Genomic DNA, 25,630 nt, shown 5'->3' with positions numbered 1-25,630 from the left:
CCAGTTTCATTATTTGAATTGTCAATTATTTATTTTGAAAAATAATTATTATTATTTTCCATATAATAAAAAGTAGGAGGATGGAGCATGTGTCTTTTTTCTCTTTTCTTTTGGAAATTTATTGATGTAATGACCTTGTCCTCTTTCCACTAAAGATTTTTCTTAACTGGAAGTGACATGAGCTGCGTGAACAAACATGTAAATGAATGACAAGGACAATGGTAAACAAATCACATAAAAATTGCAGAACAACTCTGTGTGTGCCAGCAGTGTGCTATAACTTTGTCTAATACTTATTGATATAAATATTAAACATTTTAGTATACTTATATTTATACCCAACAATTGAAAACAGACATAAATCTAAATAATTGATTTTAACAATACACTGTGTGTGTGTGTGTGTGTGTGTGTGTGTGTGTGTGTGTGTGTGTGTGTGTGTGTGTGTGTGTGTGTGTGTGTGTGTGTGTGTGCGTGTGTGTGTGTGTGTGTGTGTCAGGTGGAAGGGTTAAATGCCAGTGTCCCTGAGTAAGTTTCACAGCATGCACATATTCATGTGGTAAAAAAGTTCAGTCTGTGTAAGTGTGGAGGTGAATGACTTCTTAGGCAGTATTTCCTGAACACAGCAATCCCTGATTTGAATAATGAGACTCTTTGGCCTTTCTTGGCTTTTTCTCCTGTGGCTGAATCCAAATGAATCTTTACAGCAGAATGGTAAGAAAGTCTTATTACTAGTTTCTGTCTTAATAATAGTTTACAGTAACAAACAGATGTTTAAACAGTGGATTGAAATCAGCCTTTTAATTAGTCAATGACACATTTATTCATTTTAATGCAGTGCTTTGCACATTCACTCAGCTCTCCCAGGAGAAGACACAAATCCTTTTTGGAGTTGTGTCAGAAACAACATTTGTTTAAGAATAGTTTTATGCAAAATGAAAGACGTCATCACATCATACAGCTGACATAGATTCTTATTTTTATTGTTTATGTTTAATATTTATAATCAAAAGTGGCGATGCACGTTATTTAATTTAATAGAACCACATAAAACTTTCATGTAGACGCCGGACTCCATGGAGAAAAAGGCTGAAAGCAAAACTCATGAAAACCTGGAAGGATTTTAGTCATTTAACCCACTAGTTGCCAGACATGCTGGTGCGTCTAAATCACATGATTGATTTAAGAATATATGGCAGCAAGACCCACAATTGCTGAGTTTTTATTTCACCCTGTGTCAAAAGCGAGGACTTCAAACTGCATACCAATTTTTAAAATGTGTTGATCGGCCAAGTAAAACCAGAATTATAATAAATCATTTTTGCCAGTGAATGAGAGAACAGCAATTTTAACAGTTTTTTAATATTTAATGTGTTTAGAGTGTGTAGTGTGGTTGCTGCTATTTGTTTTGTTTTGTGTGTCAAAACAATGAGGCTACTACTGAATGTCACAGATGCTGGCCAAAGAGCCATGAAAGGCAGATTGCAATGTAAACACTGTTTCCAGGTGGGCGACAGGAGGAGCGACACACCCTGGAGGTTTCAGGCATGTGATGTGATCATCTTTCTTGTGGCAGACAGGAGGCCTTGGGAACTGCCAAGTTCACAGTGTTGGCCAGAAGAATCATAACCGAGAGATAGAAAGCAGTACTGGAAGAGCATATGGGAGCAAGAGGCAACCCATAACAGCAATGCTCAGTGGCTAGTGGATCTAAGAACAGACCACAGCAACCTCCTTGAACAGGGTCCAGTAATCATTACAGAGGTAAATATCCATGAGAAGAACTCCAGAATGAAGAGTTGGACTTCACCAGGCCCCAACATGATTCATGACTACTTGCTGAAAAAGCTGACGGCACTCCATGAGCATCTGGCAGCACAAATGAACCAGCTGCTTCTGGGACCTCCAGATACAGACAGACAAACTAGTGATGGCTAACCAACCAGATATAGTAGCAGTGTACAATCAGAGAAAGACGGCTGTAGTAATAGATGTAGCTATACCGAACGACAGCAACATCAAGAAGAAAGAACACAAGTAGATGGAGAAGTACTGAGGTCTCAGAGAAGAGCTCAAGAAGATGTGGAGGGTGAAGGTAACAGTGGTCCCAGCGGTAATCGGAGCACTCACTGCAGTGACCCCATAGCTGGCCGAGTGGCTCAAGCATATCCAAGGAACAACATCTGAGATCTCTGTCTAGAAGCGCGCAGTCCTAGGAACAGCTAAGACACTGAGCAGGACCCTCAAGTACCCAGGCCTTTAGTAGATGACCGTGGGGGCAAGAGGGGAATTTGTTTATATTGTGCGTGTGTGTGTGTGTGTGTGTGTGTGTCTGTGTGTTTGTTCCTGTCACACTCACAATTGCCCTTCAAATCTCATTTAACAAACTGCATCTTTTATTATAACATACTAATGGTCAAAATGCCTCATCTTTCAACAATTTCAGAAATAAAATGTCAACTGACACTTCCACCACTCAGAGGAACCACATATGAACCTGCTTATAGAAGTGTGTTTTCTCCCGGTGAGAAGATAAGAGTTACATGTGGGGAGGCATACTGGATTCTGAACACTCAGACCACCTTCGCTGAGACTACTTGCAAAAATGACGGAGACTGGACTATCAGACCAGTGTGTGAAGGTATAAAACTGCATCTGCTTTATACACATATTTCAAGGTTAAGGTTTCTTGCTTTGCAGCGGTTCATTTATACATGAAGATGATCTGCCCCTATTAGTTAGTCTATATCTCTTTCTAGAGGTTACATGTAGCCATCCACAAGCTCTGTATTTGGATTACTGGGGTGATTCTGGGCAACAACAAAGACTGGGCGACTCTGTCAGTTACACATGTGGATCAGACTACAGGAGTACAGATGGCGCTCCCTGGGCCACATGCACCAGAGATGGATGGAAACCAAATCCACTTTGTCAAGGTATTATGAGGTGTAGCTTGTTTTTCTTCAAATTCTGCTTTTATTTCTTTCATTTCATGTATTTGCAAAAATATAATTTAAAAAATCTTGTGAATAACTGCACATCTTTTCAAAACTTGTCTGTCAATAAATGAACGATGCATGTTATATTAAGTATACTGAGTGCTCACATAGAGAAGAAATGCACCATATTAGAGCCAGTCTACTCACAATATTATTGTGAAAATTTAGTTGGGATAAAAGAAAGATAATAGTGTCCAGTATAAATGCAAGAGAGGTTCTGAAGGAAGTTTCACTCCAATCTTTAGGGAAGATGGCCTGCATGGCTCTAACAAATGTAGAGGTAAGAATGTTCAGGATAAATGTGATTGTTCACATTCATTTGTGATATACTGCTTTTCTTGATAAAGCTAATTGTTGCAAGGTAGGGACTATTTATTCGGTGTTCGAGCACAAGGGCACCGCAGCTTTTACTTAGCTGACCTTGAACAAAAAAAACATCATTAGGAATTATTATTCATAATAAAAATAAGAAGAATTAGAAGAATGGGATTTGAATGAGTTAGATGTGGGAGATGGCAGTATTTGAATAAACAAATAAAGCAGATATTATTATTTTTATTTTTTTTTGGCCTGTCCCGTTTGGCTCTTTTGCCATCAGAATTGTTGTCTAAAGGCAAAGAAAGATGCCCAACGGATTTACTTTACCAAATTGACCATCCCAGCCTTGCCGTAATGGTCCATTTGATTCACCTTTTATTGTTTATTTTATTTTCACTTACTGAATACGGGACAGACTTGACTGGGGGAAAGAAGGGGAGAAAGAAAGAGGGAAAGAGAAACAGCTGAGAAGAGGGATGGGGGAGAAGGGCAAAAAACAAAAACCAACAGAATGAGCAGAAAAAAAGAAATAAAGAAATAAAAAATGCATATATCAATCACCTGGATCACCTGCTGAGAAAGAAAAAAGAAAACAAGCAGAAGAAAACAAGAGTAATAGAATAACCAGCATCACAATGATATATGGGAATATGACAGTAAATACTAAATATTAAACATTATTGTGCAGCACATAAGATCAACAGAACACAGTGTGCTTTGAGGTAGGAGCCAAAAGGGGTGTAGTTTGTGGGTGTGATCACCTGTGTGTACACCTGTGAGCATGGACGCGCTTGTTTTTAAAAGGTTCCTTCATGTAATGATCTGCTAGAGGGTGTGGGGGGCCACAGCCCCGTCCTCCAGGGCATGAAGCAGGTATGGAGGAGATCAAAACTCCAGACATCCAGAGGCCCCCAGAACACAAGAGACCAAGGAAGACCAACAGAGGGGCAGCCGCGCCACTGTCCCAGAAAGAGCTGAGGAGAGTCCCAGATGAGGGCTCACTCAGCAGCCGCGGAGCAGAAGCCAGGGGGAGTTGCAGTGACGCGCCCGTGAGCTCCGCCGGCAGCCAGCCATGCCTGAGTGACCGAGCCCCAGGCCGAGAGGCCGGGGGCACCCCACCTCCGAAGTGGCCCGAGCGAGCCCCAGGCTGCAGGCCCCGATAAGCGGCCGCCAAGGAGTGAGCTGGTGTGTACCTGGACGCCCATCCCCGGACACAAAGAACCACCAACGCACCGACGTCTGAGGGAGTCCGCCACTGGCAGGGGAAGTGGTGGTAGGGGGAGATAGGCCTCCATACCTTGGAGGGCCTAAGATGTCCCCAGAGAGGTGGCGCCTGACACCCAACCTGACATATAGACACAGAAATACAGGCACACACATATACAAACATCCATTCCCACCCTCATGCTCTCATATACACTTACTCCACACTCAACCAACGTGAAGACAGACATAAAGAGACGCTGTACACACGATCACACTCCCCAAGCGTACTCTACAAACCGGGTCTAGGTACCCTTGCCCCTGGAGGGGGGGAACTGCACCCAGACCCAGGTGGTGTTACCCTTTTCCCTGCGGTGGGGGGAGGCAGACCGCCCCGACTCCGCAGCAGCAGGGAGGCCCCACACTCCAGACCGCAGTCGGACGGCCAACTCCTCCTCCTAGCCCCCCTGCTCCAGCAGGTCGCAGAGAATGGGGGTGAGAGAAGACTCCAAACCTCCCTCCACCCGCTCATTGTAGTGTTGATGCATGTGTGTTCTAAGGTGCATTTAAAACCCAGGAGGGCATGGAGCTACCTGCCAGAGAGCAGCAGGTAAGCGCATGGTCCCTCCTGCTGGCCCTCAATGTCTACGTGTATTTAACATTGAGAGGTGGGCAACGACGCCAGGGGTGGGGTGTACACCCTGATGGTACTTTGGATTCCGTGTATCGTGCCCACCCCCAAGATCCTATATGCATGTGTAATGAGAGTGTGAGTAATGTGAATGTCTAAGTTGTGGGATAAAATTGAGGCAGGGGCAGCCAGAAGGGGACAGGGGGGGTGGGGGGGTGGCCTCCTCTGCACCCTGGTGACATACCCCTACTCCAAGGTCCTGCATGTGTGGGTGGTTGTGATGGAGCGGGAAGAGGGAGGCAGCTGGAGATGGGGAGGGAAGGAAGGGAGGGGCAAGTGACCCCTCCCTGGGGCCAGCTCCCCCGCTGACCCCAGTAGGTACCCCCATACTCCGCGACCCACCAGGGAAAGGGGGCCCAGGCCCATCCAGACCGGGGCCCAGCGCAGCAGCGCCTCCCGGCCCCACAGAGCCCAGGACAGTCTACCCAACCCCACCACAGAGAAAACTGCACCCACCCCACCATCCACTCATCTTCCAGACTACATAAGACAATAAACACCCAGGCTGAGATCTTCCTCCACCTCTCCTGTATCTCCCCCTCCTGTAGAGAGAGCCCCTGAGGAGAGGAAAGCTCCTGCAAGATGTGACAATCTTCCCCACCAGTTGAAGAGCCCCCCAGGTGGCTCGATGCACCGGCGGCACCCTGCTCCAGGGCTGGGCCCCCATGCACCCACCCGCCCACAACCCCGGCAACACACCAACCAGGACCCAAGCCCCCGAGGCCCGGCCCGGGCCCCGGCCCAGAGACGGAGCGCCCCCAGAACCTCACGCCCATCCCGGACCCACCCAGGGGCAGCCAGGCTACCAGGTCAGTAACCCACGTCCGTCAGCACAGACCCTCCCCTAGTCCCGCTGCACGCAGCCGCGAGGAAACAGTCACCTGAGAGCCAACAGAGCCCCTAACCGGACATGACCGCTACCCCGGGTTAAGCCCCCCAAGGAAAATGCCTCCGGGGAACCCCCCGACGCCCTAAGCCTGTCCCTACCCCCACACCAATCACAACAGTGAAGGCGGGACCAAACTATGACCCCCCACCCCCACTAGGTGATGGAGCTGATCAAAGGAGCCCAGAGCAATTGATCTGATGTGGTGGCAGAGGCTGTATCAAGACTAATGTAATCTAATAGATAATTTCTATATTGGTTAGAGTTAAGATTATTTTTATTTTTCCAGTTCATGAGGACTGTTTTCTTGGCTATGCATAGGGCAGTGAAAACCATATGGGCGATATTCTTTTCTGAAGTGACATTATCTAAGCTGCCCAACAAACACACTAAGGGGGAAGTTGGAATGTTACATTTCAGACACTTCGATAAGTCTTCACATATCTCGCGCCAAAACTTCTGAACTGGTGGACAGAACCAAAGAGCGTGGATATAATTGTCCGGTGAATTGGTTTGGCAGTGTGAGCAGTTGTTGGTAGACGTAAAGCCCATCTTGAACATCCGATGACCTGTATAGTGCACTCTATGTAATATTTTGTATTGAATTAATTGAAGACTGGGATTTCTAATTAGATGAAAGTTTTTGAAGCAAATCTGAGACCAGAAGTTTAGGTCTAAGTTAACTGATAAATCCGCTTCCCATTTTGCAATAGGAAGTGATATTGATTCATCTGTTTTAGAAAGCATTCTGTATATTTTGGATAGTAATTTGGGGGTTTTAAGAGTAAGAAATTGAACCACACTTGGTGGGGTTTGTAGTTCAACTTGACCCGGTTTAAATTTCTTTTTTACTATGGATTTAATTTGTTGATATTCTAAAAATCTTTTCTTGTTGATCCCATATTGTGTAACTAGTCTGTCAAATGAAATAAATTCTGTTCCTTCTAGTATATGTTCTAAATATTTGATTCCTTTACCACTCCAATCTGAAAAGTTTATCATATTATTGTTTTGTAATATGTCAGGGTTGTTCCAGATAGGTGTACGTTTGCATGGGATTAATGAAGACGCTGTCAATTTTAGAAACTCCCACCATGCTGTCAGAGAAGCGCTGATGTTGATGCTTTTAAAGCATTCATGTCGTTGGATGTTTGAGCTGATCTCTAGATTATTGCAAAGTGCTTGTTCTACATCTAGCCAAGGTTCATCTAAGAGGGTATGTTTTAGCCATCCTGAGATAAACTGAAGCCTGTTGGCTAAGAAGTAGTGCTGAAAGTTAGGCAGTTCTAGTCCTCCTTTATCCTTGGTCTTTTGTAGTGTTTTTAAGCTTATATGTGGGGGTTTATTTTTCCAAAGGAATTTGGACATACATGAATCTAGAGATCTGAACCAATCTTGTGGCGGTTTAGTTGGGATCATTGAGAATAAATAATTTATTTTTGGTAAGACCATCATTTTTATAGCGGCAACCCTTCCCATGAGTGATATGGGTAGACATTTCCATCTAGCCAGATCATCTTCTACCTTCTTTAAAAGTGGGATATGGTTTAATTTAGTTAGATCTGCAAGCTTGGGAGAAACATTAATACCTAAATATTTTATATTTCCCGATTGCAGTGGTGTAGAAGAGGAATTATGGAGGGAGCAATTAATTGGTAGAACTGTAGATTTTGACCAGTTAATTGAGTAATCTGATATTCTTGCAAAAGAGTTTATCAATTCAATCACCCCAGAGATATTGGTTTGTGAATTTTGGAGAAAGAGTAACACATCATCCGCATAAAGGCTGATTTTATGTTCCACGTTCTTGCATTTTATGCCCTTAATTACTGAATTCTGTCTAATTGCTGCTGCTAGTGGTTCAATAAAAATTGCAAACAGTGAAGGGGAGAGTGGGCATCCCTGCCTGGTGCCCCTCAAGAGACAGAAGCTGGAGGATGTCTGGTCATTTGTTCTAACACAAGCTGTTGGGGAATTATATAATATTTTTAACCAGTTTATGAAAGAGGATCCAAAACCAAATTTGTGTAAAGTTGCAAATAGAAATTTCCAGTTAACTCTGTCGAATGCTTTTTCTGCGTCTAAAGAGAATATTGTAGTTTCTAGGTTTTTACTGTATGAGTAGTCTATCAAATTAAGTAATCTACGTGTATTTGTTGATGAGTGCCTACCTTTTATGAAACCAGTTTGGTCAGGATGAATTAAGAGGGGGGTTATTTTCTCCAGTCTCTTTGAGAGAGCTTTGCAGATTATTTTAAGGTCTACGTTTATAAGGGATATTGGACGATAGCTTGAGGGATATACAGGGTCTTTGCCTGGTTTTAGTAGGAGATTAATGTTTGCAGAATTCATATTTGATGGTCTGCCCTTTTCTTTAATTTCCAACAACGTTCTGTAGAAAACTGGTGCTAGAATCAACCAGAATTCTTTGTAGAATTCTGCAGGAAAGCCGTCTGGACCTGGAGCCTTATTATTGGGCATACTTATCAGAGCTTCCTGGAGTTCACCTGGTGTCAATGGTGAATCCAGTGCCATTGCTTGAGTGTCCAATAATTTTGGAAGAGTTATGTTGTCCAAAAACTGATCAATTTCTTTTTGGGTTTATTTGTGGTGAATACAACGTTTTATAGAAATCCCTGAAAATGTTGTTTATTTGTATCGGATCATATATTGTGTTCCCAGATGAATCTTGAACAGCACATATAGTTGTTTTTTCTTTATTTATTTTTAGCTGGTTTGCTAGAAATTGACCGGATTTATTACCATGTTCATAATTTTGTAGGCGTAGTCTTTGTACTAAGAATTTTGTTTTTTTATCAATTATCTCATTTAATTCTAGTTTTGTTTTGCTTATTTTGTTCAATGTTTCCTGATCTTGGTGGGACGCGTAGGCTTCTTCTAGTGATTTGATGTTTTTTTCTAATTCCTGAATATTTTTGTTTTCTTTTTTCTTTTTATGTGATGAGAAAGAAATTATTTTACCTCATCACAGCTTTCCCTGCTTCCCATAGAACAGAAGCTGATGTTTCGGGAGTGTCATTATAGTCCAAATATGAAGTCCACTCTTTTTTAAAATATTTAATAAAGTCTTCATCTTTAAGTAGTGATACATTAAATCTCCAGTTTTTTCTTGGCGTAGTATTATTCTTGTGCATTAGTGTTAAAGATACAGGAGCATGATCGCTGACAGCTATAGGATGAATCTCAGTGTCTGAAATGTCGTTCAGCAGTGAGCTGCTGACCAAAAAATAATCCAGACGAGAGTAAGAGTGATGGACATGTGAGAAAAAAGTATATTCCTTACTGGTGGGGTGAAGGGAGCGCCATGCATCGCAAAGACCAAAGTCGCTCATATACTGTTTGATTATATTTGTGGACTGCCAATTACGCTGAGTTCCCGCTGTATTGAGCCTATCCATGTCTTCATTTAGTCCAAGGTTGAGGTCACCTCCAAGAACAAGTGTGCCATCTAAGTGTTCAGAGAGTGCACTGAAAAAACCGTGAAAGAATGAGGGATCATCAACATTTGGACCATATACACTTACAATACATAGCTTTTTTTTTATCAAGTATAGATAGTTTAATGATTAAGAATCTGCCCTCTGGATCTATAACTGTATCGAGTACTGTGAAATTAATATTTTTATGTATTAAAATTGCTACTCCCCTTTGTCTAGAATTATAACAAGCTGAGAACACATTAGGAAACTCAGGTGTTTTAAGTTCATTCGAACCTCTAAGAGGTCTGTGGGTCTCTTGTAAAAGGACAACATCTGCCTGTAGTTTTTTGAGTTGGTTAAATATTTTTAACCTCTTTACTCTGGAGCCAGCTCCATTTATATTCCATGTAATGAACCTCAGTGTACCCATAGATGTTTGTGTATAACTAGGGATGTATGCTGTGTGCGTCGCTTAGCCAGGTGGAGAGAATATGTCACTTGTTCATAAATAAAGAGAAGGAGAGAGAGAAAAAATGTGTGGCGAGATGCTCCCTGAGTCTGACTTTGTGTATGCATAGTTACTAATATGAGTAGGCTTGGCTTAAGTGTGTGTATCCTAAACGACTGTGTGCGCTGTCTGACTGATGTAAATGTGCTGCCGTTGAGCGCATGGTGCGTATGTGTCGAAATAAAGGATGTTTGTGGATGAGTGTCGTAGCAGGTGATCGAGGCAGTGAAAGGAATAAAGAAAGAAACCAAGGACAGGGGTGAGCAGTATAAAACCAAGAGGGGGGGAAAGAGAGGGAAAAAAACGAGAAGAAAAAAAAAACACAAAACAAAACGTAAACATTCCAATTAAATCACTGACGGAGAGTGACGGTGTTAATTCTGCTATGAAATCACACTTTAAGATGCGATTTGATGCTGGTAAGTTAAACAGATGTTAATGCAAGTTAGTGTGAGTGGATAGGGAAATGGTGCAGCTGATTCTTATCTGGTGTGAGGTGAATACAGCCACGGAGTGATGTTGGGGTCGCGGTGGAGCTGTCCGTCCACGTACAGCCGGTCCACAGCGATGACAGCGCGGGAGCCCTTCTGGATGAAGCCGCGTCGGATTGGGAAGAGGACCCTGCGTCGTTCCAAGATCTCTTTGGGGAACTGGTCGTTCACGCTGAAGTCCGTTCCTTTTAATTCCCTGCCGCGGCTTTTCACATGTTGCTTTTGTTTGAAGTGGCCGAATTTGGCCACGATAGGACGTGGTCTCCCGGCCGTAGCCCGAATGGGGCCGAGGCGATGTACCCGATCGAAGACGATGTTCTTCACAGTGTCCTCCGGCAGCTTCAGGTGGGTTTTGATGAAGCTTTTTACCGTGGTCTCCGCGTCCTCTCCAGCGGCTTCTGGAATACCAGAAAATACCAGATTATCACGCATGCTACGAGCTTGTAGATCGATAACTGTTTCTTTTATTTTTTTATTTTCTCTATTGAGCTGGGTAACATTATCTGTGAGACATTTCACCGACTCCCTTAGCGTGGCATTTTCAGCAGCAAGCGTTTCCACCTGCTGCTGGCTGTACTCCAGGGATTCTCGCAAGCATTTAAATTCTCGGTGAAGAATCTCCACCAAGGACAGCCTTGCGTCGAAACTGGACAATCGCTTGTCGATTGACTCCAATATGTCGGCAATATCTTTGCCGGCTGGCGATGTTGAGCCGGGGGAATCTGCCGGGCGTTGTCTTTTCGACGACGGCGTCTCAGGTTTGGCCGGGGAAGCTGCACACGGGGTCTTCTTCATCACGAGATCCTGAAAGCACTGATCAATATAATCTTGGAGAGTCTCTAAACTCTCCTCGTTGTTCTCCAGGGTGTTGGAGATTATTTAGACAAATAGTGTTAGTTATAAGACAATTGATAAGTGTATTTGGTAATGCTGAAGCTTAAATGAATTTGTTCAAATCTAAACTACCATTTGCTTTAATTTTCCGCCAAAATCTCCGGCGTCTGACGTCAGTTACAACATGAGTCGCTTACCTTGTCCGTCACTTCCGTCCTAAAATAAAGCAGATAATTGCAGCAGCAACGTTTCCTTTGTGAGGAGGGAATTAATTAGAAATCTCAAACATAAATTTGATACCTGTCCAACACAGTTTATCATTAGTTACAATGAGTGCTAACCACTTTCTGAGCATAACAGCAGGATATATATCAAAAGGAGAGATCATAAGTAATATCAGTTGTTCAGTGGGCTGTTTGAATCAGAATTGGCAGTTTGTTTGACAAAGCAGTCTTAAAGGAAGATTGTATAGGATATCTAAGACAAATGTTTTATGTTTTATTGTGAAAAAATCTGGGTTTATGAAATTTTTAAATCATTGCATTCTGTTTATATTTACTTTTACACACCACTAGAGCTTGGATCATGAATACAAGGGACAAATACGTTTATGACCATTGAGTTACTACTAACTCCTTATTATAGGGAATACTGAATCTGACTGTAAAGTAACTTATCAGTGCTTAACTAGAAGGACAAGCCTTGATTAAATGCACAGCTGAGAAATGGAAGAAGCTCAATATTCAGTGTATACGTACGTACATGAAAATAAACTATTGCAGTGAATAAGCTTTAAAACTGGAGTCTTAAAAGTTAAAAACACTGCTGGCTGTCATTCTGCATGCTGGCATATTTCATCTTTAGTCATCTTTCTTTCCCCACCCTTGGTTAAGGGTAGAGAAAGAATATAGTCCTGCTTTGAGGGATAAAACAATGGAAATAATATAATGCAACATTGTACCAAAGACACAATCTTTAACTAACCTTAAATATACTGTTATACGGTAAAAACAATAACAGTAATAATAATTATATTTATAACAAGGTGCAATAATAATTAATGTGCAATAATAACAGTGTGCAATACACATACACTTTTTCTTCATTTTTTATTACTAAGTTAAGTTACTGTGTTGTGTTGTTTGTGTTGCGCTGTGATGTTTTGTATCGTATCGTGTTGTGTTATATTTAGTGCCGACATAGGACAGATTTCCAATTTCATTGTAGTGCTGTACTTAGTATGACTCTGCAATGACAATAAAGAGTTATCTAAAAGACTGGACATTGATTACATCTCCATTACAGCAATGAGAAACTGAATGCCTATTAATAATAAATATTTAAAGAAAAACTTGCTTAGTTTGAAAATGTAGTGAGAAAGTGTCTTATTACTTTGAATCTGATTTGGTTTCATGTTTATAATGTAAACCTCACAATAAAACAGATTCTCTTTTTCAAAACAGAGAAATGTAGAGTCCCTGAAACACCAGCAGGTCTAACAATCACCACAGATGTAACAGACGATCAAATGAAAAAAGGACAACATCTAACATTTGCTTGTAAAAACAGTAATCACATCATCAAAGGGAACGCAACGCTTGAATGTTTGGGAAATGGACAGTGGAGCAATCCTCGTCCCACATGTGAAGGTACAACACTTGTCCTCTTGTGATCTTACTGTTTATCAGTACAAAGGATGGAAAAAGATTGCTATTGCTGTTTTTGGTATTTCTTGGGGTGTCGTGTGTATGAGTGTAAGTTACACACACTTTAAACCAGAAATTAATAGTTTGTTTTGAGGCAAAAACACATTTCAGGTTATCAGTAAAATGTCCTCTGCCTGATCTGCTCTTGTGCTAATTAGTTTGTGTGAACATTGTTTCTGGTTAATTCTTTGTCACACATGGCCACACAGTGTTAAGGTAAAGGAGAGTGATGCACAGGGTGTATGACAAATATTTCACTTCAAATGAAAAATGATGCATGACAGCAGGTCAGAGTGAAAATGTGATTATTGTGACAAAATATTATCTAATGTTGGTTTTTCCTCTGTTATTGCCCACAATTTTTAGCTGCCCAGCAATGTAGGACGCCACCACGTCTTTCAGGTGGACAGACCAAAACAGCGACTAGAAACACATACAGACACAATGAAAAGGTCGAATATGTGTGTGACAGAGACTACGGCATGGAGGGTGGGCCGTTCAAAACCTGTGTCGATGGTGATTGGGTTGGAGAGATGAGATGCCGCCGTGAGTTACATTTCCCTTTTGTTGCACACAAAGTTTTTAAATATGTTCTAAGTAAACAAACAGCCAGTGGAGGGCCGCTGGAACCAGTTTGACAAGTTTATTAAATCTGAGAAGTTGGTTAAGTGTGACGCTGAAAAGTTGTTTTCACTAACACAGACAGTAGCTCAAAACTGTTTGAAATGTGGTGCATTTAAGATTATACCTGAACACACCACAATGTAGACTTCAGGGTTAGTTGCAGTTATATCATTAAATAATAATATTAATACGAACAAGAAGAATTCGTTTTTTTAGAAACCTCTGTAATAACCCACCATCCCCAAACTGTGCTGCAGCTCTGAGAACATCACAATGGCTTCAGTTCTTAAGTGGATGGGTTTCACTTGTTCACCACCCACTACTTCTCCTAGATACACTATTGCAGTCTGCCCAAAGTCACACTTTGAGAGATTTAATGTCAGGTTTGCTTTTCCACGATTTCAGTGTTTTTAAGTGGCCCTCTATCATAGCCACAGACATCACACATTTCATCACCAGTTAACATGGGTTACATGGAGGAACAAGGAAATACAACATGCTATGGACATGTCAGAGGAAATGTGAGAACCTGATGAGCACACACGAACCATAGAAGAGTTTGAACTTTAAAAAAAAAAATTGTTTTTTCACAATAAAATGATTAAAACAATTAAAAGGATAGGATCTGTAAGATGTGGGAGAGGGCAGTAGATGAATATATCAAAGAAGCAGATCATTTCAACAGCAACATGAGTTTGATACCAGTACAACACAGTTTATCATTAGTTACAAAGAGTGCTGACCGCTTTCTAAGCATAACAGAACTACATATATAGGATGACAAAGCAGTCTTAAAGGCTGTGATCTGCACTCGGATTGCATGATGAAAACTTCACCTGAAATGTAAAATAATATGTGACGGTATATGAACATAAAAACGTGACTAAAAAATTTTTGTGACTAAATGTTGTCTAAACTTTTTTTTTCTCCATTGCTCACACTTTTGCAGGTGCCCAGGGTTGTGGGAGGCCACCACCTCTTTCAGATGGAGACACCAAAACAAGTACTAAACAGCTGTACCAACATAATGAAAAGGTTGAATATATCTGTCAGCGTTATTACGTCATGAAGGGTGGACCGTTCAAAACATGTAATGATGGTGAATGGACTGGAGAGATTAGATGCCTCCGTAAGTAAAAGTTTTCTTTATATTTTTCATGTTACATTGTGTGAAGAGAAACGTAAAAAGTCATTTTGGTTTTTGTTTTTTAATTTTGTTTAATTCCAGAGGTGTGATCGATATTTACAAAAATATACACAACTGCTTGTGAGCCTCTCAAGATGAGAAACTATGTATAAAATATGAAATTAAATATGTTACTCACAAACAGCGAATGCATTACTTTGTTGAAGCCCTTGAATAAACATCTTAAATGTTCAGTTTAAAGTCCACTGTGGTGGTGTACACCGCACGCATTTAAAACACTGTGATAGATTTTTTGGAGCATGTTGTGTTTGACATAAGAAATCAACAGGTACAAAATCATTTCTCACTGTGTGGATAGTAGGGTCTGAAGTTTACTGACAAACATTTTTTATGTTTTTCCATGATGAGCTCCAGTAAGACCTTCTTTAATTTTTTTCCTGTTGACTTCAGGTGATATTATAAAATAGACATGATGAAGTTGAATTATAGTACAGAGCCCTTGTCACACGCATAGTTATACGAGCACACCACGCAGTGAAATGTATCCTGACACGCTCCTCGACTGTGCAAAAAGAGAGAGAGAACATTATGTACATGCAAAAAGAGAGAACATATATACATATAACCATAAAAGTGAATTAAATAAAATAAGACAATCTGGAAATTTCAAATTGAAACATCTGAAAAATGTACATTGTGCAGGTGGGTATTAAAGTGTCTAGTACTGTAGTGAGGCTGAGAGGAGTCAGGCTGGGATGGACAGGACTTCAGCATGTAAAATAGTCACAGAAATATTACATAAAATTAACAGTGAATGTAATCACCCCACAAGAGCAACAGCAACAGTAGATCATCTGTGTACCATTCCAGCATTTGACCACAATTTAGAATTAGGCAGGAGAAAATCAATTTTATTTGTAGCCACAGAGTCCTTTACAGAACACAATATTCTGTACATTCATGTATTTTACTAACATTAAAAGACTGTTTATCTTTTATGTCTTACAGAAGCCTGCACTGTGAATAGAGACGACATGAACAGACATAATATTCAGTTCAGATTTTCAAGAGATGATAAACTGTATATAGAACATGATGATGAAATCGAGTTTATGTGTACCAGAGGAAGACCCGTTGGGACACTGGGAATGCGTCAGAAGTGTGAACATGGTGTGGTACATTTGCCGACTTGCCAATAATGCTTTTTTGTACAAGACTAGAAAAGCTAATAAATGCTGACTGAGTCTGTTTTCAGCGACTACGTGTTTTCTGAGTGAAATCTATCTTGCATAAATCTTCTAACACAAATTCACAACCTATATGCCTCACTTGGCTTAGCCTGAGAATTTTATGATTTAATAAAGGTTGCCCAGCAACTGAATTTTGAATACTAACTATCTGATTTAAAGAGTTATCAAATGATCTGTATAAAAACATGACTTGGCTGATGTTTGTTCAGTCATAAAAACCTTTTCATCGTTCTGGAGTTTCCATAACTTCTCTCTGGGTCACTGTATGTAGAATCATTCAGACAAGGAAAAAAATCCACCTGACGTGTACTTTCCTCTATAATATATCAGGAATTTTAATTTAACAGGTTTTCTGGTCCAAACAAAGATTTTTTCCTACAGTTAAATACAACCCATATGAGCGTTTGCAAAATAGGCAGACCCAACAAAACCAGTTATCATGAGATGGCTAGTAAATTACTTCACTTTAAGAGCATTCATGTTGTTATAGACAGTGTTGCTGTTAATGTATGTTTGGGGGCGTTGCACCCTGGAACCTTCAGAGGTTTTTCAGGGTTCTCCCTGCCGGATTGTTATGGGTGGGACAGTTTTCCTGTATGTGTGCGACTAGCTGTGGTTGTTTCTAAAAGTGGTCAGTAAACGTCCTAAAACTGGCACTTGAGTTTCCGAGCATTTTTATCCTGAGGTTATAACACATGTCAATACAAGCTGTTTGTGTAGTATCGCATGCTCTTTATTCCTCACATACTCCACTGAGATGAGACAGTGTGTCATTTTATGATCAGCATATTAGTAACAGCACAGTCTGCTTGAAATGAAAATCATGGCACCGATAATAACTACAAGAGCCGAGAAAAGAAACTGTTAGAGACAGACGTTCTCGTTATTTTTAGCTTCCACTTTGCATTTATTTGTGGGTTTAATGTATGTTTTATTAAACAATAATAAATTATTAAACAATTAACATATTCAGTTACATAAAATCTGTCCTTAACTACGGAAATACCACTAGACCCACATCAAAACCTTGCCAAATAACACCAAATAGAATCTAAACAGTGCAAATCATTTTCCAATTCAAAGTCTTACTTAAATATTATACAATTTATACAGAGGCTTTTTAAAACAGGTCAAAAATCCTCATTAATTCTTTAGAAAAATAAATATAAGAAAGGATCACTTATTCCAGTTGTGTTGGGTTTTTTCCATGAGTGAGGACAAATATGCTCAAAATAATTAGATTTCACTTTTTATTAGAGACAAAGAGGTTTAGAGACAAAGCACCCAGGATGTAAAGACTTTTATTGCATGTCACAGAAACATCAGGTTAACATCATGTGACCGGTCTGAATAGGGTTGCCAACCGTCCCTTAAAAAACGGAATCGTCCCGTATTTAGAAACAAAAGTACACGTCCCGTATTGAGCTAATAAGGGACGCACTTTGTCCCGTAATACAGTGAGAATCAAAAGTAGTCTATAAATGTTAATGGAATTAACGCTTTGTTTGAAAACATAATTCCCAGCCCCTCTCCTGCTTTGTGACCAATGAGCTGACAGCACACTTATGACAATTTGAGTATGACAATTCAGATTACCGCTCATCTCATTGGTCGAGGAAAGGTCGCTTGTGGAGAAAATACCGGAAGACAACAGATGACCACAACAAGAAGCATGGCCAACAGGGAAACCAACGCCGACACTGCGGTGCAAGTCTCGGATGACAGTAAACCTAATGCTGGGCAAACACTGTGCGATTTTTTTCAGTCACATTATTCAGCTCCTGCTCAAACTGCACGATTGACTCGCAGGGGTTAGAAGTTGGTAGGTCACGATGCAGGGTCTCACACTATACCGCCCGATGCTCTGATGCGACCTGAGAGCTCACACTGTGCGTCCATAACATGAAGGTTATAGCAGAAAATCTGTCACTCGCTCTCGCTCTCTCTGTCTTTCACTCACACAGACACGCACACCACCACCATCAACTTTGCTAAATTGCTAATGAAAAACACTGATCAGACAGCTGTGATTGAGCAGCAGTGTAGATCCAACTATTTTCACGGTTGTTGTGGTCGTGATAATTTTGTGATGCCACATCGAAAAGGCTCGGATGAGCTTTCCAAAGTTCTACAAGTTGTGCCTCCATCGCTTGTGTCCAGATCACACGCTGCACTGCTGTGCTATTTCGTGTTTTTCACCGACGTTTACGTGTTTGCGCGTGAGCAGTTTGAGCGGCTGCAGTCGGTGAGACCCTCACGAGCGATTGATGATCGGGAGCTGGTTGTGAGGTGTTAATCACTTCTCGTTACCCCACGTATACTACACGATGCACGATGAAGGCCAAAATCGGTCCGATCACCAAAACGGTCGCACGACTCAAAAATCGGCTCAAAATGGGCCACAAACCGCACAGTGTGAGCCCAGCATTAGAGCAGCAATGTTTGTTCCCCTCAGAGAAAGGGAAGAATGGGAAAAGGAAAACACCTGGCTGGAAAAAGTTAATATGGGCATGTGCAGTGAATATCAGCGCTATGTGGCCAGAAGTGTGATAATATAATTTATTTTGTGTAATAAACAACTGCAAGGATAGATGATTACAACAAATAGATCACTAATACATAAAAGTAATACATAGATGAATAATGATGATGAGTTAAGATGCATAATCATGGGAACAAGCTGGTTTAGAAACAGGAGCAGCTGATGAGCGTCTGAAATAATACCTCAACTGAAGCCAATTGTACTAAATGCACTAAATGTGCACTGTTACAAGAATGTTTTTCCTTCTATTGTTTTCTATTATTTTAAGTTAAGCAGGACAGAGTTCTTTTAAAGAAAGATTTACTTATATTCTCAAAAGTTAAGCATGACAGTTTAAGAAAGAGACCTGTTTTACTGTGTTAATGTTGTCATTTTGAGCTAAAAATAAATGGCTAAATGATCACTTGTTTCACATATGGTCATATCACAAAGAATAGAATATGCATCTACTTAAATCAACTTCAAGTCAAATGGTTAAAAAAATAATTTCACACAAAAAAAGAGCTAAAAATTCACCACACTGGGAAGGGTGAAGACAACTGGGTCGCCCGGCCCTGGCCACGAGGTGTCCCTTATTTATTTTTCGGGGAGTTGGCAACCCTAGTTGAGGGTGGTCTGATATGAGCTTGTGTTTCTTCTTTTGCACCTCTCTGGATCTCCTTATTTAGAGATGACTCTCTTGCAGGCAACGCTCCCTTTACCATGGCAACCACCTCTTACCCTCTGCTCAGATCTGCATAAAGAGATAGCGAAGGGAGCGAGGAAAAGAAAAGGGAGAGAAAGAGCTTCTCTAACCCCAGAAATTAACAGCCGAGTTTCCTCTAGCAGAGTGGGCCTCAAGGTTTTGTACCTTCTGGTGCCATCACCAGTTCAGGCAGACCTTGCTCATCACACATTCCACAGAAAAGAAGGCTTCTCTCTGTTTATGCCTGTTAGTGGGTGAGGGTAGAAGTCTAAACATAACTATGTGCAGTAAATGATAAAACAAATGTTTGATGCAAATGATGAGGTAAAAGCATTATTGATGAAAATTAATTTGATCAACTGCCATTCTTTAATCTAGAGCAAAAACCAATCATCCTAATGTAGCGACCCTGAAGTAGCTAGGCCCGCCTAGAGTTCGTTTTACTTTATCTTACTAGTGATGGGTCGGTCGCGAACAAAACGGCTTTTGGAACTGCTTTATTTTTTTCTTTCTCTCACACTTTTTTCGCTTCATGCCACACTGATCAATATGTGTTTGTTTTTTTGTTTGTGCTGAGCAGAGGGGGGAGGGGCGATAGTTACACTAATAGCAGCATTAGCACATGAACAGAGGGAGAGAGAGAGCCAGAGGCAACAACAAGAAACAATATTAGAAAGGTATAGTAAAGAAAATGAGTGATGCAAAATCTGGAACCATTTCAATTCTACTGACATTACAAAGGCAGAGTGTAGAGTCTACAAGAAAAGAATATCATATAGGCTTCACAAACAAACTGCACAGGTACCTGAGAACTGTCCACCCATCAGTGCAATGGGAAGATAAAACACAGTCAGTTGAGTGTGATATTAATGAAGGTGCCAGTGTGTCTACTGCAACTGCTGCTGCTGCTGCTGCTGCTTCTGCTGCAGTATCTACAGCATCATGCATCTGAATGCAAACCTTTACCTAAATTAAAGATCTGGGTCTTCAGTTTTTTCTTTTTGCTTTGCATAATTTAATCTATATTTTATTGTGTTGTGGTTTCCAGTGTTTTGTGTTGTTTCACTTTAAATTTGTTTAAAAGAAAAAGCTGAAAATTTAAATAGTTCAAAGTTTAACTGTAAATAGTTGTTTTTTGTATTTCATTATGTTATGTGGAGTAAATAAATAAAAGCATATTTATATAATAAACATATATAAATAAATAAAAAACATTTTTACATTTGTAATTCATTTTGTGCATAATATTCTATTGTTGATAATAAATTAATTAAAACAACAAAACAACCTGAAGAGCCGCTTGGGAGCCCTAAGAAGCCAACACTGTTACATCTGGCTCTTTTTAGAGAACCGGCTCACTAAAAAGAGCCGGTTCTCTAAAACGAGCCGGAATTCCCATCGCTATATCTTACCTGCTAATTTTGTTATCGGTTCCTGTTTCTATATACATAGAATTTTTTTAGGCGTTCCCTTTCTTTTCAGAAGCTCTTCTCACTTTGCTTGGAAGTTCAGTGTTTCCCTTTTCCCACTCTAATCACACAATAACTACTTACTAAAAACTTATCTGGGAATAGGAAACATTCAATTGCAACAAGATCTTCAAGTTGAATTAAATTTGTTAACTGAGTAAAAAGCAAAAAAAATAATTAAATCAATTAGTCACCTTCAGTTTCGAAAATAGAATAAGTAGAATAAAGTCCCAAAGTAACTTGTGATTTAATTCACCACTTTAGTTTAATGGGCCACCACCACACACACAGACACACACAAACCAACCCAGAATCGCCACGTCCGATATGGTTGCAGGCCTGGATCGCTGTGGTCGGGGGAGCCAGTGGCCCTGAAAAAAAATTATAAACTGGCACCTCTCTTCTGAGGAGGAATCTGGTCAAATCCAAGAGGAGTCCTCTTCCCTGCCGCACTGTCTGTCACACAGGAAGAAAAGCAGCAAGCCTCCTCCCAGGCAGCTGCAAACTGTAGAACGAAGTCTCCAACCTTGAATCCAGTGCAGTCCTTGTTGTAATTTCCAGAGGCCGCCGTTGCAGCTAACACCAATTGATTAGTTAGGCAGCCGCTCACTGTTTTTCTAGGAAAATTTAATGACTAGTCCAATGTATTGTGAGTTTTTCCACATACAGTGGTTAAAATGGCTTTATCGTGACCAGAGGTTTTTGTGAGAGAGAAGACAAATATGCTCCAATTATAAGTTTTCGCAATTTATTATCAAAAACTGGTTTTACATGGCGCTATAGACCTCCTCTCTCCGGCTCAGAGACAAAGGGCTGCTGCACCCAGGCAGTAAACATTTTTTTATTATGTTTGATAAGGATAATGTTAACATGATTGGTCGAAACAGTTTAGGGTGGCCTTAGGTCTGATGTCGGCTCACATTTCTTCTTCTGCAATTTTCTGAGCATCTCCTTATTTGGAGATGCCACTTCAAGTGGCTTTCGGTCAGACTTGCAGAAAGAGAGAAAGAGCTTCTCCAATCCCAAAATTTATGACCATGTTTACCTTCTGGTGCCTTCACTAGTGAGACAGACCCTAACCCGCAAATTCATTAGAGAAGGGAGCTCCTCTCTATTTGTGTCTGTTAGTATCTGAGTGTAGCAATCTACTTCTAATACTACTCTACAATGATTAACTATGTGCAATAAAGTATAAAACACAAATATGTGAAGCTAATTATGAGATATTTATTATTTATATTTATTGAGTCTGTTGGCATCATGAAAAGTTTATCAAAGACTCCACAAAGCTGGGGGGCACGGACTTCAGAAGTCATTCGTCATGTCGAATGACCAGCGGATAAACTCTCAGGTTGGTAATAAATGTATTACATGTATAAGAACAAGCGTCATGTTAACAAATGATAGCCATACAGTAACTTTTATGCTTATTGTAGCTGTTAGCTAAAAATGCTAATTTAGCTGAATTCAGCTTCGACAAACAAATATGATCGACTGTTTCTAGTAGAATTCCAGAGTTGTCATATTGTACCCTCTCAGAGCCCTGTATGCTTGTAGAAACCCCTAGAGTAGGGAAACATGCAAAACAGTGTCCAAACCTTTGTATTTTAGCTTTATTTATGTCTTACACAGCATCCCAACTCTTTAGCTAACTTAATAACTTTAGCTAAAGTGAATAGTTGGTCTAATTCATTAGTGCGGCATTTGAAACAGAAACGGTCATAGATGTTATGTTTATCCAAGTACGCTGTTAGGTGGACAGCAACTGCATTCTCTTCTGACATAAAAGTCATATATACATCTTTTGATTTTATATAATAATTAATTGATACTTTTAACATTTTTCTACCTGAAAGAGCTGAAAAAATGTTCAGTCTGTGATCTGTTCTTCTGCTTAGCCAGGAGAAAAGAAAGTGGCCCTGCCTCTATGAGCTCTCTGACCAGGCCAAGACAGGAATGGAGAAAATGGCCTCAATATGGGCATTGTTGGAAGGCATGTCATTACTTTACATAAAGAAGACTGATTGTGAACATTTGTTAATCCTGGCTAATCCGACTCTCCTCTTGTATAACTTTTAATGTGTCACAATCACAAAGGCAGGAATCAAACACAGGACTCTAAATAGTGCAATCAAAAGAGGTTTATTTACACAATGCCACCAGGTGAGATATATAAATATATACAGTGTTGGGGGTGAGAGGGGCTCCAGGGAATCCAAGGAGGTACAAGGGGAAAAAGGCAAACACAATTAAACTCCTCTTCACACTAGCACTTCACAATCCACAGAGGTCCACTCACACTCACTCGATGGGGGTTCGGAGGGAAACAGGGAAGGGTCCAGGAAGTTCTGTACATGGAAAGGAAACATGTAGAGAGAAAACAGGAATCACAAGGCCAGCTGACACTAACAGAGGTAAGTACAACAATCCAGCGGAGAATATCACTCTGCCATCACCTTAAGTAGTAGGCAGGGTAATCCAGGACAATGAATTACAGGTAAGCCAGCTGCCTTCAAGTGTGTTGGTCAAGGACCCTGTAAATGAGTAACACCCAGGAGGAGAGGAGTGTGTAAAAGAGAGATAGAAAAACACAAACCTAGACAACACAGAGAGGAATGGAGGACTGTGACATAATATTCATATTGATATAAGATTCACTCCACTGGGTGAATACAGTAGAAAGAGAAAGGGAGAATAAAAAAAAATGTATTTATTTATTGGACTTTATTGACCCGACCTGCAACAGACTGTCTTCATACACCTGGAATGATCGATTGCAAACACACTATATGCATGGAGTATAAACATTTGAATCTGGAATAAACTGTAGAGCAACTTAACTTTCATGTCAGGGGTCTGGTGATTTTGGAGAGTTGTGTGCTTTTAGGAATAGCAATTAAAGAAACCATATCAGGCATTTTTGTACTTTGTTTTCCTTTAGGCAATCAGATTTTTTCTTTTGAGTATGTTTTTTTAAATCTAGTGTATTGTACTCTTATATGTCATCCATACTTTATTAATGCACTTTGCATCCTTTTGAAACCTTTGTAGTAAAATTGTACATGCACAAACTCTTCCTTAAAATCCTCATACATCAATATGTTTTGGTTTTTATAAATCTCTACCTTAGACTCTTCCTCACCTTTTCCAGATTTTCACAGTCCTGAACATGTGAACGTTACACATTTACGTAAGTGGCACAATAAACAGACCACAAACCTCATTTGGAAATGAATTTGATTGCAATGGGAAGCAGAGACAAAAAGTTAGTCATTTATTCCACCTCCTCACTCATATGGAAGCTGATTCAATCTGGTTGTCACTTCCCCATTTGATCTAAATACAGACTGAATGTAATGCAGCTAAATCAGCACATGAATCCTAAGCTGACGTGACTGGATTAAGATGAATCTGATAATGGTCACAGACAAACAAAAGTAAATTAACCTTTCATTTAAGGTAAGTAAAAAAATTATATACTTTATGCCAGTAATATTTAAGATTTCCATTCACGGAGGAAGCTATTATATGAAGCATGAAAACCGTGTACAAGAATTGCATAATCTTCTTTTTACACAGCATATTTCCCTTTTCATGGCCCCTTTATACATACCTTATGTACACAGCAGGTCTAAAGGTTTAGAACACCCCAATTTTCTAGTTTATTATTGAAAATTATGCTGTTTATTGTCTCATTGCACTCTAAAATGAAAGTATAGTACAAAAAAAGCAATTGGAGTTGAAAGAGAAATCATGGAATTAATTTAAAGACCAAAATGTATTTTTTAAACTTTTGACTTATCAAAGTAGCACCTTCGGCAGATATAACAGCTGAACAAACCTGTGGCATTCTTTCTACAATAGAAATCAAATATTCTTCAGAGAGTTCTTCCCACATCTGTTACAGATGTTCCCATAAATGTGTAGCACTTGCAGATTACTTTGCTTTCACTCTGTCCAGTCCATCCCAAACTCTACGGGGTTTAAGTCTGGACACTGTACAATACAATATAATACAATACAATACAACTTTATTTGTATTGCACATTTAAAACCAGAGGTACACCAAAGTGCTTCACAAAATCCAAGAAAACAGTAGCAATTGGCCACAGTTGCCTTTCCTAAAAAACTATATTAATACATCAAGCTATTTTCTCTTACTGCTGCTCTCCTAATTGCTGCTTCTCTTATGAGATAATTACGATATTATATATTTTATATTATATATCATAAAATATAAAAATCATAATGATGTCACCAGCGGTCCCCAACCCCCGGGCCTCGGACCAGTACCGGTCCGTGAGTCGTTTGGTACCGGGCCATGAGAGTTGAGGCTCAGGTGTGAAATGTATAGTTTTCAGGGTTTTTATCGGTTTTCAGCGTTATTTTGTTATCGTTTTTATCATTTACTCGGTTTTCCTGGGTCTTTTCACGTGTGTTATGAATAAATCTTCTTTTTTCGGTACCGGTACTAGTTTTATTTTGTTGTATTTATCCGCGACACCTTAAAGGCCGGTCCGTAAAAATATTGTCGGGCATAAACCGGTCCGTGGCGCAAAAAAGGTTGGGGACCGCTGGCCTAGACCACTGAACATTTCATAATGGTTGTGCTAGTTTGAGTCTTTTTGTTTCCTTTTGGTTATTTATTGATGTAATGACCTTGTCCTCTTGCCAATAAAGCTTTTTTCCTTAACTGGAAGTGACACAAGCTGCCTGAACAAACATGTAAATGAATGACAAGAAGAAAACGGTAAACAAATCACATAAAACTTGCAGAATCATTCTGTGTGAGCCAATATCTTTAATACTTATATTAATATTTCAGTATACCTATACT

General features: G+C 40.1%; 1 protein-coding gene across 1 annotated transcript; it reads left to right on the top strand.

Moving 5' to 3' along the window:
- Positions 1 to 553: 553 nt before the first annotated feature.
- LOC106675151 (complement factor H-related protein 1-like) lies at positions 554 to 16,101 on the top strand. The gene is made up of 7 exons (XM_024799931.2): positions 554 to 714; positions 2,447 to 2,641; positions 2,760 to 2,936; positions 12,834 to 13,019; positions 13,443 to 13,622; positions 14,650 to 14,829; positions 15,856 to 16,101. The coding sequence occupies exons 1-7, from the start codon at positions 645 to 647 to the stop codon at positions 16,044 to 16,046; spliced, it is 1,179 nt and encodes a 392-aa protein (XP_024655699.2). The 5' UTR covers positions 554 to 644; the 3' UTR covers positions 16,047 to 16,101.
- The last annotated feature ends 9,529 nt before the right edge of the window (positions 16,102 to 25,630 follow it).

This window comes from Maylandia zebra, linkage group LG17 (assembly GCF_041146795.1).
Source record: "Maylandia zebra isolate NMK-2024a linkage group LG17, Mzebra_GT3a, whole genome shotgun sequence".
Lineage (NCBI taxonomy): Eukaryota > Metazoa > Chordata > Actinopteri > Cichliformes > Cichlidae > Maylandia > Maylandia zebra.
This window is presented reverse-complemented; position numbering and strand designations above follow the sequence as displayed.